The sequence below is a fragment of the Penicillium canariense genome (assembly GCF_028826845.1).
Source record: "Penicillium canariense strain IBT 26290 chromosome Unknown utg000003l_segment0_segment0, whole genome shotgun sequence".
NCBI lineage: Eukaryota > Fungi > Ascomycota > Eurotiomycetes > Eurotiales > Aspergillaceae > Penicillium > Penicillium canariense.
This window is the reverse complement of record NW_026622730.1, coordinates 63,634-78,372: the sequence shown is the minus strand read 5'-3', so window position 1 is coordinate 78,372 and position 14,739 is coordinate 63,634. Positions and strand designations below refer to the sequence as shown.

Below are 14,739 nucleotides of genomic sequence, written 5' to 3'. Positions count from 1 at the left end.
ATGGAACAGCCACTCCGATTCCAGAAGCTCCCCCCACCACTCTCCACTTCGATTGGCAGTCGATCTCTCGCGGGAGGCCCACCCTCCCTAAACCCACTCCCCACGATTCAGCCTCACTCTATTGAGCCCTTTCCATGTCTCCATGGAGGCATCGCACCACAACCTACCCGAGACCTAGGTGGCTCCTGTAGCGGCAGAGGAGCGGTCTCTATCCCCAAGCCTCTTATTGCAGGGTCACAATCGAGTGGGGACATCCAGGCAAATCCTGCCTCGCATATTCTCCCGACCAGACAGAGCAGCACAAACATGTTCCCATGCCGCCAGGGTACATAGGGGCGGGCAGGACCGGCTGCAAGCTCTCTCGTCTGGTGTTTTCCCACGGAGTTCATCTCGAGCTCGTTCGCTTTTTGCACACCAGGTCGTCTTTCGCTGATCTGAATCCAGTGTTCAATACCTTTTCCCCGATCGCTCCTCATGTTCCGTTCGTTATCCGGTACTCATCCCACTATGCAGAGTGACGTGTCGCTGACTCAAGCTCTCTTCTGGGGGCTGGTTGCCTGTATCAGCCTTACAGGGAGGGTTTCTGCATTTCCTGGGAGACTCTTGAATCCGAGAGCCGATGGGCCAGTGGACTCGATTGTCCGCAGCTGGAGCTATGGCATCCCCAGCCAGGTCCAGAATGGAACCGCTCATGCCCGATTTACCATCCCCACTGCTGGATCAAAGCTCGAGACGACAGCGCTGCTGACTCTCGACTCTCCTCAAGTACGCTCGATCAATTCATCCGTGTTTGACTGGTGGTACTTCGATGCCGTCTCTGAGACCGATCCTCGCGAGTCATTGGCTCTCATATTCTTCACGTCGACTGCGGCCGCGTTCCCATGGCTTCCACCAAATGAGACTTCGGTACTGGTTGCGTATATTTGGGCATCGTTCGCTAATGGGACCGTCTTCGCGGATTATCTCCACGCGACCATTGCTAGAGTTGCTGGTGGGGAGGGTGCAAACCCCCCGAGTTCAGGAAATTGGTCATCTACTGGGTGCAGCTGGACCGCTCCCAAGGATGATCTATCCCAGTACGAGGTTATTGTTTCATCCAAGGAAATGCAGGTCGAAGGGCGACTTAGCTTGAGCTCGGTGAGTTCCAACACATCGCCCATCTCCCTAGGAACGATGTATCATCTCAGGAGCCGGCCATTAATCAATCAGGGGAATAGGAACTTGGGCCTCACTTGCCCTGCAGTATTCAACCGGGAACAACAACCCTGGAAATCGCGCCTCATATGGGATGGGTCGCCCTCAAGCCTGATGCAGTGGGCCAGGTGGATATCACAGTTCGAGGTTCCAGCTTGAGTTTCCAGGGACCTGCTTATCATGATAAGGTGGGAGTCGACAGGGTCCACCGGGAATAAAAAGCGCTGAATCTCTATAGAATTGGTCTGATCGACCCTTCGAAGAATCGGTCCAGAGCTGGTACTGGGGCCACGGACATATCGGCCCTTACTCGGTCGTGTGGTTTAGCTATCTGGCGGTGGATGATCCGTCCCACATGGCCTATGTGAGTGGCTACGTCGCGCGCAATGGCGCAGTGCTTGTTTCGTCCTGCAATTCCACTCTCCTCTCGGTTCGGCCTACGGGGGCCTTCGGAACTAGTGCACGATACCCACCGCGTGCAGGCGATGTGCCAGATGGATTTCATCTCGAGTTTGACTTGGGGGATACGGGTTGGTTGAGAGCCAACGTTTCAGGGACAGTCGTGGCGGGGGATGGGAAGTATTACGTCCGATGGGCAGGCAAGATGGCAGGGGAGGTGGTCCAATCTGGAGGCAAACCGGGATACGATGCCGCGACGCAGTCTCAGCTGCATGGGAGTGCGGTCTTCGAACAGTTTGTTGTCGCGGCATAGACATCCATGACTTGAGATTACAGAGGACCACGAGCAGAAGTTCTCAATCCGGGACAATCTATAAAAAGAGCCCCGCGGGAGAAACTGCGATCGGAAACAACGCCCCACTGGCATCTTTCGAACAGGAAATTGTTAGGTAGAAAAGACTGATCACGGTAGACGCTAGAATGCGATCCATCAAAGAACTACTTTCTGTGGCAGAAAATGAAATGTCTATAATCCATTTAAAATTATCTCGGAGAGATTCGGCTTCGAGATTGTGCATTATAACCAAGTGAAACCCCCTCGGAACTCAAGGACAGGAGGAGCGGGAAATAGGGTATCTAGCGGTGAGCGCGAGGAGCAAAGGATGCAGCACAGCAAAGCAGGTGCAAACCAAACGGATCAACGGTCAAACCGGCCCACCGCATGGCCGGATGATTTGGCCTTCCACTCCTCGACTAACCCCTTGTAGTCCTCCGTGCCGTACGGGTTGAAGCATTGTGCCAGCAGGCCCGGCTTTCGCTCGTGCGGCAGGCCCAAGTCCCGCAGCAGCAGGTCCATGTAGGGGATGGCGTCAAAGACGAAGTCGGGATTGCGGCGACCGAAGCCACCGGGATAGCGATACTTCCCGAACTCGGAGTGCAGAGCGGTCTCCCAGGCCAAATCGAGCTCCGCATCCTCTTCGACCTTGATATCGGAGGCCGCGCGTACAGCAGCGGGGCAGTGTTCCACAGCAGTCGGAGTGAGATGGTTGCCCAAGTAGGCGGAAATCCACAGGGCTTGTGCCTGGGCGATGATCGTGGTGTTGATCGTCATGGGAATCCCCATGAACGCCAGTGATCGCTCCTTGACCTGCGACAAGGGTACCATGAAGCGCACCAGTCGGAATGGGTGCGGGACAGCCGCCTCGGCCTGGTCATTGAGCGGCTTATACTTGGGATTGGGAGTGGGCTGATCACGCAGGCGTGGGAACCGGCGCAGAATCTCCTCGCCGGCCGCCTTCACCATCTCTTCATCTAGCGGGTCGCTGCTCCAGGGGAAGCCCAGCTCGCGGTCGATGCCCTCGGGCAGGAACGTTAGGTTGGGAGTGGCGCGCCAGCCGGTCGAACAGATCAGCGCGGTGGTTTTCAGCTCCTCGCCCGTCGACAAATGCACGGTGTGGTCGGACAGGCGGTCAAGTTCGGCGATGTGCACCTTGATTGTGCCATCCTTGATGAGCTCGAAGAAGTCGGTCGGGTAGTTGAGGATACTGAGCGAGGAGGCGATCCAGAAGGGGCTAATCCACGGCTGCAGCTTCTTGACCTCGGGGTGCTTGTTGAAGCCATTGAGCTGCACCACGTCATCGGCCAGAATCGCCCAGAAGGCATCGACGATCTTGCGGCCCAACCAGGTGCCGTGCAGGAAGCGCCGGACGCGAGGATATCCATCGGCATCGCCCCAAATGCACGGACTGAACCAGGTCAAGAAGCGGGTCGTCACCAGCTTCTCCAGCCATTTCTTCAGCGGCGTCACATAGGGCGGCGCCATCCAGTTGGGGCCATGCCCGGACTCGCGGATGATCCAATTGACCTGCATCCCAGACGTCGCACATGCGTACGCCGCATCCCAAGCGGACTTTGTGCCACCAAACACCGTGACTCGCTCGCCGTCCTTCAAGACATTGGCCTCATGCTGGAGCATATCGCGGCAGTGGAAGATGGGCGCGCCAAAGGCGTCCTGACCGTCAAACGTCGGCAGATATGCCTGCGACGTGACTCCGGTGGCGATGATCAACTTTTTCGTGTCAATGAGGGCCAATTTCTCCTCATGCGACACTTTCAACTGCCAAGTCCCATCCAAATGGTGTTGCGCGGTCTCCACGCGGTGGCCCAGGCGGATGCGGTCGCGGAAGCCAAATCGCTCCGCATATGCCTCAAGGTAGCGCTGAATGATTTCGCCGGGGATATGCTGGCCGGGCTTCACGCCAAAGGTGGCCTCGTCCATGGGGAAATCGCTGAACTCGTAAGTGCCCAGCAGGTTGTTCGACTTCAGCCCCTTGTACAGCCGGTGCTTGGCCCAGACTCCGCCAACGGAGTCGGCAGCCTCCAGCAACAACACATTGCTATCGGGGTTCACTTCGTGATAGGTCTTCATGGCCGCGAGGCCACTCCAGCCTGGTAAGAGTTACCTTCCGTCAGAATGCGGCCAATTGCAAAAAGCGAGGCGCCAATTTGCGCATAACGCCAACGAAAGCCCCAATGGCAGTTCAACTCACCTGCGCCAACCACCACTAAGTCTACCTTCTCCATATTGGGATGCGAAGAGGTCTATAATCTGACAACCGCCTGTGTGAGGGTGAACGGGGACAACCAAGTCGACTGACTCGTAGGAGCGGGAATGCCTGCGGGCGAGAGGCTATGCACGGGTTGGCGAACGAACGGCGACCGACCCCGGTGAAAAGAGGCAGACAAAGAAAAACAAATGACCAAGAGCGCAAGAAATCCAATGCACACACCACCCCGCCTTGGGAAGGGTCAAAGGGAAAAAAGAACGAGAACGTGGACCGCCTTTGTAGCCCACCAGCGCCGGTGGACTGACTAGCCGAAGTAGGCGCACTAGTCGACTCGCAAAGCTGTCCAAATGGGCCTGTCAAAAGGGCCATTACCGGGGAAATGACGCGCAACAGCGGATTAGGGCTTGGGCTAATGCATCCACCCCAGATAGCCCGGGACGGCTTCAAAGAAAAGTAGCTTCGGTGGGGCGCCACGGCGGCATACACGGCACCCACCGGGCGTCGTTCGCATCTATCACACTACGCCGGGGACCGAGGGTATATGGCAGTCAATGAAGACATTGCTTAAGCACCAACTTGAGCATGGCCAGGCAATCAGAACGACGCCCGGCAGCCCCAAGCTTTTTCCAAAGTTTCCACCTGCGCGTCTCGCCAGGGGCCGGCCCAGTCGATGGCCCTTGGCATGCAGCCGGTCCAAAGCGGCCCGGACGGGGGTTCCTTGCCCGTGGAATGTTTGGATTGGTCTGGTTTTCCCCCCTTCGTTTCCCCCGATAATCTCACAGTTCAAGATTCGGATTAGGATGTCGATTACAATCTTTGTTCAGCCCAACAGAACGGTCCACAAAGTTAAATTAGTCTCCGTCGTTTGGACATGCGCCGCCCGGCATTGCCAGCTCGTGTCGGGGGAGGATTCCTAACCTTTCTGATCCCTGTTCTATTCCTATAGTTCACCATCTCTTCCCCTTGGAGCCCGACAACCCCTCTGTTCACTCCGAAAGGAGTGAGTGTTTACCCCTCTGCAGCCTATGAATAGCCACACGAAAACCTGCTGGAGCGCCAAATGCGTTGAGCTAGCGGGCACTACGGCCTCTTCACCAATCGGTACTTGGAACAGGTGGAAGACCTTTGCGTGGTGCAACAGTCCGACGCCGAGGAGAACCAACACGTCCGTGGCTCTTCATTTCTTCGCCTTATCATCGATAATGGGTTCACAACCCAACCAACCATAACCTGGACATGACTCGGTCGGGGTGTCAAGCATTATATGCAGCTCGCCAGCTCTCGGCGATCGACCCCTGAACTCCGTCGTACGAGCTGGTGAAGGGATGAAATGTACGGAGTAGACTTCCCAGCTCGATCGGCCCAGTGCTGCCGTAGTGCATTGTTGGATCTCTGCAGCCCTGCAAATTCCCATCCATCCGAGCCGGCACGAGCAGAACACGGTCGTCGGTAAACGAGGGTCCGAGCTGTCAGCGGCACTGGTAATTGGAGTTCAACGGTGCGGGTCCAGATTGCAAAAGTGCAGAACCGGATTGTGCTCCCCACTTACTCCGTACTCTGTACTCCATCGTGGCCCGCCACCCGTCCCATTGGGCGCTTTTCGTTGGGGACTTGAGTGGATGAGCTAGCCATCATTCGCCTGTCCCGCTGCCCCGCTGTCCCGCTCCTCCATCCGCGGCTGAAACATGGAACTTGGCTGGTGATGGACCTCGACAAGGAAAAGCTCCCAACAATAGGCCGAACTACGCGAACGAGACGAGAGCGAGGATCCTAATTACTTTGTCTGATAAAGGATCAGCCCATACCACGGTCTAGGTGACTGCATCTCGTTTTCCATCATGATGATAGACCGATTGGATTCTGATAAGAAGATCGGCGGAGTACTCCGTCCACGCAAGAAGCCAGAAAGTCAAAAAAGCACCTACTCCTTGGTCACGGTCCACGATTGAGGTCCGAGTGTCGGCCAACGGGATGAACGTACTTGCCGCTTTACGCCCACGCCCAAACCCATCGTAAATGTGAACAATGACAATTTCGGATTTCAGTACTCCGTAGCCACATATCTTCAAGATGAAATTATTAGAATATGATATCCTCCCCTGGACATAGGTAGGATCCCTCGAATGTTATCGTAATGTCCAGGGACATCATGACTATGAATGGTGATATGTATATTGATGGACCTCATGTCAAGATTACATTCTATTCTATGGTAAAATGTTGTAATCTTATTTTGAATAGACCCAGACTTGGATATCATGTTCTTGCTACTGATCAGAGTCGGTAACTTGATATATAGCCTGGCTGTTGAAGTGTGTCTTGGGGGTGGGCGGCAGAAGCGGAAAATACGCCAGCCGCTGCTGCCAACCCGGTGCAATTTCCGAACGACGTGCAGCGGGATCAGCAATGTCCGAACCCTAAGAGAGCCCGTGCTGCCGTGAATGAGCGCAGTAGACGAAGGTTGGTGTGGATGGATTGAACACCAGCCTATGGATCTGGATGATTTTGACTGGCCCGGCTATAGACAGGTCCAATAGACCCCAGGCTGCATCCGCTGCTTTGTGACGTCCCTCGCGTTCGCCATTCGCGGGCTGGTCTAGTGGTAGGCGGGCAGACAAAGAAAAAAACACCTGTCGACGATCAAACCGAGGCCCTCCCTGCCGGTGTAACCGATCGTGCCAGGAGGGAAAGGAGGGAAATGAGCCGAGTGTTGGACAGAGTCAACCCTCGCAGTACTCCGCTGCCAACTAGCGAACGAGCCAGCCGTGGAGAGAAGCAGACCAGACTGACAGCTGTCAGCGCCACTGCTTGGCCGCCGATCGCCTCTACTGAATAACTGAATAGGGCAACTCTCATGTCGGCTCAGGGGAATAGTGGAGCTCAAAACATCAGAGCCCAGGACCCGTGAGCCGAAAGCGCCGGCGTTTCATGGAAAACGGTGGTCTGGACCTTAAACTTCCTTCCCCCCGGGAATGTTGATATGTTGATCGACATGTGCCCAAGTCATCGGTAGGACAGGGTCAAGAACGGAACCGTTGCCGCTAGCCGATCCATCCTGTTCCATAGCCCTCCTCGATGCCCTGCTCCCTGGTATCTCGGAGGGGGTCTTTGTTTCCAGTTCCTACTTCGCTCTGTCCTCTTGATTACTTCTGCCATTGGTGTCTTGGAGAAGGGACACATCCATTTTGGTGGTTCTCTTTGTGGTTTCCTGTTTCCCGACTTTCGTTTCTGGGCGTTCATAAATCAACCGTTTGGGGGGACTTGCTTCTTTGTCTGGCCTGGTCCCAATGACAAGGAGAGGTCCAAGGGCTCGCTCCAGATAACCTGCCCGGCTGGCTTCCCACCCTCCTTGGGTGTCATTGACTTTCTTTTATCTGAATGCATCCCCCGGAGGCGACAGTCTCATAGTTTGCTGAAAGACCGGCAAGAAACGCATCACCCTCAAAGTCTTGGACCCGCCATGAGCGACTTTGTCACCGAGGCATTCACACTCCTGGCAGTGGCCATTGTGATCATTTGCCTCCGGACTGCGGCGAGATGGATCATGGTCGGACCAAGGAATTTCCAGCCAGATGATTATCTGATGTTGCTGGCGTGTGTACGTGAGGTCGATGGCGGATCAACTTGGGGTTGCCTTGCTGATTGACACAGGTGGTGTACGGGCTGGAGACGGGCGCTGCATACATGGTGGGCGCATGGTTCCAGGGCCTTGCGAACAATGCCATGACCGACGAGCAGCGCAAAGCATTGTCTCCCAACTCGAAGGAATATCGACTGCGTGTCGGAGGCTCTAAGGTCCAGGTGACTGGTTGGTCTCTCTATACGCTACTCTTGTGGCTTTTGAAAACCTGCATGGCTGTCTTTTATTCTCGTTTGACGTGAGTTTCTCCGTGCGAGAGGTAAGGTCTCACAGTGGACCAAGCAGCCTGCCTCTCCTGCGTCCACCACAGTGCTAATCATGGATTAGGGCGGGCTTGATCAACATGCGAGTTCGAATTCATATCGCCTACGGCCTCATTGCTGCCACGTATATTGCAACTGTTTGTTCCATTCTTTTTGGTTGCTATCCGATGCATAAGAATTGGCAGATTCATCCGGACCCTGGAAGTAAGTGATCGTATGCCGTAGATGACATTGGGCGCTGACGCGAGACCTCGAATAGACTACTGCCAGCCGGCCGTGTCCAAGATCGATATCTACGTGACCGTCGTACTCAATGTTGTGACCGACATCTATCTCATCAGCATCCCCGCTCCGGTAGGTTGCTTCTTCCGTTGCCAGCGCTATACAAAGCTCCTAACAGCGAACCTCCTAGATGCTTTTTAAGGCTCGACTCCGCTGGCGAGAAAAGATTGAGCTTCTGGTTCTTTTCAGCGGCGGCTTGTTCGTCATGATGGCCGGCATTCTGCGCTGCGTTTTGATTTTAACCGTAAGAACATCCCGCCACCTAACCGCCACTTCGGCATCCTTCTCTGACATCGTCTCCAGGCTGGTGCCAATGGCGCTGAGCAAGCCGGGAGCTGGGCCTGTCGTGAGACATTCGTCGCCGTTGTCATTGGCAATATTCCGATGATCTACCCACTTCTCCGTCGTGTCGCTCGCCACGCAGGCCTCTATCTAAGCACCAGAGGGAGTGGCTCTCAAAGCGACCCCGCCTACCAACTATCGGACGGCGATGCCAGCGGCTATGCGAAGCGCAAGAAGTTCCGTCATCCACTGTCCCTCCCAGCTGACTCACAATGGAATACCACCAGTGATGAGCAGATGATGCTGCCGACCTCACGCCAGCAGCCGCCTACATGCACTGCTGGCGACGGTGACTGGGATACCAGCAGCCACACTAGTCATGGCGGGGGAATCAAAGTGATCCATGAAACGATCGTTCACAGTGCTAACAAGGACCCTGGTGTATAGATCATGCAATGAACTAAGGGAAGATGCTTCCTGATTGTGTCTAATGAGGCGAGTAATAATGACTGTAGCTTCCCTGCTGTGTAGCGCATCCGGGGCCTGTTTTTGTCATATATCGCATCCAAAGTAGGCGGGTTTGCATCGGACTTTTACCCATGTTCCCTTGTTGTATTACGGAATCCATCAGCCTACGTAGTACGGAGAATCGGAATTCTGTCAAAGATCACAATCTTCGTGAGCTATATTAATTGATTGTGGTGACAATATATTTCTCCAAGGTTCAGTCCTGACTTGTCCGGCAGTGCTCCGCTCGCATCCACCGGAATTATGCTGTAACAGGGATAGAGTCGTGCGTTAAAGTGTGCTCCACCGGAGGGCGTATGATGGCCGGGACTAAATTTTACGTTTTTGCAGGGTGCGCCCGGGGAAACGCCCCTTGCGGTAGAGCAGAATGCCTGTTTAGAACCAACCCCCGCCCTCTGCCCTGAAGCGATGAGACGTGGAGACCTCGGCGCCCGCATTCTCTCCGCAATTTTCATCGTCCGCGGAGGGGGAAGGGGCACCGAATGGCACCGAAGTTCTTTGGGGACTGCGGAGGAGATGCGGGATTCGCAATGGGATAAAAGGGGCATGGATTTCGCCATTTCGAAGACACAGGCGAAAAAGGCCCAGCGAGAGCTCTAAAAAGCGCCAACATCATGTTGTGGAGTGTCCTTGCACCACTGCTTGCCGTCGGCCTGGCGACTGCAGACAACATCACAGCCACAGTCAACCTTGGGGTATCTAAAGGGAAGCCAGTGCATTGGGCCTCTGGTTTCATCTATGGCATCCCCGATACGCTCGATCAGATTCCCGACCATTGGTATACCGATATGGGATTCCGGTATGGCCGTGCTGGAGGTGCGCAACTTCAGGCACCCGCGCGAGGCTGGATATGGGGAGAGTACCAAGGCCGCCTTGAGTCGACGCTGTCAAACTATCGAACCTGCCGCAAGTACGGCGCGGACTTTATTCTTCTGCCGCACGATGTGTGGGGAACTGACCATGCCAATTCTTCGACGGTGTGGCCCGGTGACGGCGGTGACTGGTCAGACTATGAACGATTCTTGAAAACCTTGATGGCAGATCTCCAGTCACACAATGCATTGGAGGGTCTCGTCTGGGATATTTGGAATGAACCGGACATTGATATTTTCTGGGAGCGCGATCAACAGCAGTGGATTGACTTGTACATTCGCACTCACAAAATTTTGCGGTTAGTACCAATCATCGAATGTTGAATGGAATTGGACTGCTGAAATGGAAATCTTTAGAGAGGACTCGAGTTTCGATAGCGTTCAGATCTCCGGTCCATCATTGGCCTTCCGCCCCGTGTCGGGAAACACTTGGTGGACGAACTGGTTAGCTCAGATCGCGGGCAACAACACGATTCCAGACCAGTATTCCTACCACCTGGAGGGAGAGACGGATGACTGGGACAATGATCTCCAGAATACCAACAGTACACTCACGTCACTTCTACAAAGCTACCGTCTCCCGGACCGCCAAATCAATATCAATGAGTACGCCAACTCCGCCGAGCAGAATCCTGCTGGAGCCGCCTGGTGGATCTAACGACTGGAAAGATACAATGCATTTGGACTGCGTGGAAATTGGCTTAGTGGCTGGACGCTACACGATCTTATGGCCAATCTCCTTACCAAGAAATCCGACCCGACCGACTATAATGCGACCGACTATGCCTCCGCCCCTGAGTTCCAAGTATACAAATACTACAATCTGAATATGACGGGTCACCGTGTAGAAACTTCTGGCACTGGTGACCGCTTGTTTGATGTCTATGCCACCGTTGATGCACAAAAGGTTCGTATTTTATCCGGGACCCGCATTACTACAGGAGATTGGCAGATTACGGTGAACGGATTGAGTGCTGTCGGGCTCCCACGTGAAGGCACCGTTGGTATCCAGACTTGGGGCTTCGCAGGCAAATCCGTTTATGAAGAGGTAGATGCCCCGAGTGACCGTGGCATCGTCTCGCATGCCTATTCGGACGACACTTTGACTTTCCCTATTTACCAAACCGATGCTAGCACTGCCTGGGCATTTGAATTCAGTCGCTAGACACCTTGTCGGCAGAATCGTCGTCTAATAAAGCTTCAGCTAGGAATTCCGTATGACGTGATTCTCTTTGTGCTAGTTCTAATCTCCGGAAAATGCCCGGGCAATTGCCTCCAGAAGAAACAGGGATCTTCTTTTGTCTATCTAGCGATCTAGTCACTTGTTCCCTTTTTATTTTTCTTTACCCGAGTCTTTGTTGGTCCTATCGGTCTTGAACTTGGGTCAATGATCAGCTAACTGAGAGCCGGGGAAGTGTCGGGATGCTATCAAAGAATAATATTTCCTGCGTATTCGAAGCGCTGGGCTGCCATAAAATCTTCAACTGCAGGTTGAGAAGGATAGGTTTCGCTGCTGGCTAGGCAAAGCCTTGGATAAAGTTTCGGTTAGCGGGGCCCGTGGAGACCCTGAAGATTGTTACATTATCTGGAATTTAAAATTGCGCCCCTGAGAGCCCTCAGTTACTGTTTTGTACTGGCTCAGTGGCGGGTTGATTGCCATACTTCAATCGGCCTAGATTGTGTCCGATTTTTCTCTGTCTCCGAAGTCCAAAGTCTGTTGCACTTACTCCATTGGATGAGATATATAACGTGATTCATCCACCCAGCCACCACCACCTGTATGTTACTGGAAGGGATGATAGTTATACCTACTTAGCGATTGCTTTAGGTAGGTAATTAGATTAGACAGGGTGCCTCCATGCTGGCCAACCGAGACTTTGGGATACACCTCATTTTTTAGTTAAGCGAGAACCAATACCTTCCGTTCTAGGTGCCATACCATTTCCACGATTTAAAGAGATTTCAGATCCGAGAGACAAGCAAGAGTTGACTAGTCTGTTTATACGTCGATGTAAGAATTTAGGTGAGCTAGAAAATTAAATTCATGCAGGTGAGTTGGTGAATCCCCGTATCTGAGCCCTAATTCTACTCTGTAACTACTACAACACCCAGCCCTCCAGGATGTCCACTCTCCCTTCGCCCACCGTCCAGACAAACAGGCACCCCCTCGGGCCCGACTATATTTAGGAACAGTTGGCATCATTGCTCCCTGGGAACGGAATACATCCATTTCCCTGGATCTTGCAAGGAAATTCCTATTGCGCCAGTTAGCATTTTGTATCTCCATTCTGTATAACTTTCAAAAGAAATCATCGCCCAAGACTTTTCCCTGTTGTGCGTAGAGAGATTGTGACACATACCTGTGTGCAAGTGTATGATCCCTGGTCAGCTCCATTGCCAACACAGGTTCCAGTACCTATTCTTTCACCGCACTATTAAATAGGGATATGTTAGCTACCACTTTGCATACAAGAAGTATACTCACAGTCATCCCAGAGAAACCCTCAGGACAAGGCACTTCTTGCATGGCAGGTTCCACGCAGTTCTATTACATATTGATTTGTTAGCCAGTATTTCTGTAGGGAGAGCATAGAAAATGAAGATAGGCAAGGGTAGTATACCCAATAGCCAAAGGCAGCGGAGAAAACAGAAAAGAACGCAACCGAAGTGGTGAATCTCATCGTGGATTTTTGGGACTCTTAGGGTTAATAGAAGAGACAAATCTTTGTATCCTAATGAAAGGTGGATTTTTATCACTTTATAGAAAGGATCAGATGGTCAGGAGACATCGGACCTATATGGAGTAACATAATCCACAGGCGAGTGAGACACACAGTCGGAACAGCCGAAAAATCCCTGACCAGAGCCCAATTGTTCGCTTTCGCACTGGGCGGGTACTATGGAATGCACCAAATTTTAGAAATTTAGAGTTTTTAATTCCACTTAATCATCCCGAAAGGATCTGTTGACCTTGGTATTTCTTTAATAATATTCGCCCGACGGTTTTGCCCCATGCCTAGATTTTCAGGGCAACGTTGTGGCGTTAGGTCAGTGAACAAGACCCTCCAAATATTCACTTTAGGACCCACTGCCAAGAGTTTTATCTTGATACCATCCCGGGGCGATAGTGAATAAACAGGCTCCGGTCGGGGGATTTTTCGGCCGTTCCGACCCGCGTCTCCTTTATTTATACTGGTTGAGGTTGATCTTTAGGGCGTAGAGATATCTAGGTAGAAAAGCTTAATTAAATGCGATAATAGGCTTATTGGAGGATTATATAGGTCCTTAAAGCCACAAGTAATATTGGATAGCCCTGCCTATAGATCTACAATTCTGCTATATTTCTAGATATACTACTTATGGACGAAAGCATCCTGAAGGATTTTGTGGCGTATTGCGTTCGGCTACTTAAGCTAATATAGTTATGAAACACTCAATACTAAGGACCTACGGGGATAACGAGAGCTAATAGGCTCCCAGGAGCAGAGGCCTGTACTACCAAGTTACGTAAAGGGGCTTCTAGGAGTAAAGTGGAGCCGCCTAACCGCAAGAGGGAGAGTATTTTTACATAATCTTGCTAAAGATCTTTGCCTAACAAGTCAACTAGGTCGCTACTACTCTGGATTCTCGTACTATTTAAAGCGAGGTCCTTCCGGCGTATCTAGCCCAGACACTAGACATTTTCTTTACCATCTCCTCTCCCTTTTAACTCACTGTCGAGGTAGTATTCAATTAAGTCCTTGAAACGTAAGTTAGGCCTTAGTACAGTATAATATCCTTGTTCTAACTAATACACAGTAGCGACGATGCAGCTTCCTTTTTTAATCGGCCTTGGTCTACTTTCAGGAGGAGTGCAAGCGCTCGATTGCGCACAAGCGTATGTTCGAATGGTCGTAGGACCACCTACTATCGAGAAATATACTCTACAGACCGCAGCTACCCATGTGGAGCAAGTAGTCAACTCACTGCTGGGCCAAGGCTGCATGCCAAGCAGGGATGTCCCTCATTACGACGCTTGTTACAGCACAGTGGACCAAAATGGTTTCAATGTTTACATGTGTGGGTTCAGACTTTGGCGTGTTAAGAAGTCATGCCTGCCTGCAGATGCTGAAGAGCTTACAAATGAGCTCTACATTGCCTTTAAGGGCACTGGGCCATGGTCCGAAACTCCGAACTGGGGAGTGTGGGATATCCAACCAACTGGTAATGTTCACTGTGCTTCACAATGACAAGCCATCCAATCCAGGCTTTTCTGCGGTTTCCCCTGTGCCTCACTTCGCTTCCACTCGAGAACAAAGCGCAGATGTTAGAGCAGATTTGGTGGCGAGCTCAAAATTGACCCAGTACATGGCGTGTTTTGCGGGTGGTTGAGTCAGGTGTGACACAGTACCCTCGCAATAAATACATCTGTCAGCAAATTGGAGAGTTTCTTTCAGGTTGTCTCATTGAGTGCTCCTACGCCGCTTGTTTCCTATGTTTTTGTATGTAACCTTGGGTTTGTGTAGCAACATGGACCAGTTTACTCCAAGTATCTTAGCATAAAACTACTCCTTTTCATCCAATTATTGGAAGAGATAGATGGGTATTTAACATGCCCACTATTTATCAGTTCTCTAGACCTTGCCTGAATCAATTAACAGTTTATCAATAGAATTAGTTCTGCTTGGCAAAATAGACCTATATTCACATACTATGCCATACTGTTTTAGCTT

General features: G+C 52.2%; 5 protein-coding genes across 5 annotated transcripts; 4 read left to right on the top strand and 1 right to left on the bottom strand.

The window, feature by feature from the left end:
• Positions 1-507: 507 nt before the first annotated feature.
• On the top strand, positions 508-1,906 carry N7482_004880 (uncharacterized protein; the record flags this gene model as incomplete). The annotated part of the gene is made up of 3 exons (XM_056687005.1): positions 508-1,137; positions 1,218-1,382; positions 1,433-1,906. 3 exons carry the CDS (start codon positions 508-510, stop codon positions 1,904-1,906), a joined length of 1,269 nt encoding a protein of 422 aa, XP_056542560.1.
• Positions 1,907-2,290: 384 nt separating this feature from the next.
• Positions 2,291-4,176, bottom strand: N7482_004879 (uncharacterized protein; the record flags this gene model as incomplete). The annotated part of the gene is made up of 2 exons (XM_056687004.1): positions 2,291-4,041; positions 4,143-4,176. The coding sequence occupies 2 exons, from the start codon at positions 4,174-4,176 to the stop codon at positions 2,291-2,293; spliced, it is 1,785 nt and encodes a 594-aa protein (XP_056542559.1).
• A 3,444-nt stretch (positions 4,177-7,620) lies between these two features.
• On the top strand, positions 7,621-9,074 carry N7482_004878 (uncharacterized protein; the record flags this gene model as incomplete). The annotated part of the gene is made up of 6 exons (XM_056687003.1): positions 7,621-7,758; positions 7,812-8,038; positions 8,128-8,267; positions 8,323-8,417; positions 8,476-8,589; positions 8,649-9,074. 6 exons carry the CDS (start codon positions 7,621-7,623, stop codon positions 9,072-9,074), a joined length of 1,140 nt encoding a protein of 379 aa, XP_056542558.1.
• Positions 9,075-9,769: 695 nt separating this feature from the next.
• N7482_004877 (uncharacterized protein) lies at positions 9,770-10,685 on the top strand (the record flags this gene model as incomplete). The annotated part of the gene is made up of 2 exons (XM_056687002.1): positions 9,770-10,326; positions 10,385-10,685. The coding sequence occupies 2 exons, from the start codon at positions 9,770-9,772 to the stop codon at positions 10,683-10,685; spliced, it is 858 nt and encodes a 285-aa protein (XP_056542557.1).
• Positions 10,686-10,754: 69 nt separating this feature from the next.
• Positions 10,755-11,192, top strand: N7482_004876 (uncharacterized protein; the record flags this gene model as incomplete). Its single annotated transcript, XM_056687001.1, has 1 exon — positions 10,755-11,192. One exon carries the CDS (start codon positions 10,755-10,757, stop codon positions 11,190-11,192), a length of 438 nt encoding a protein of 145 aa, XP_056542556.1.
• Positions 11,193-14,739: the final 3,547 nt, after the last annotated feature.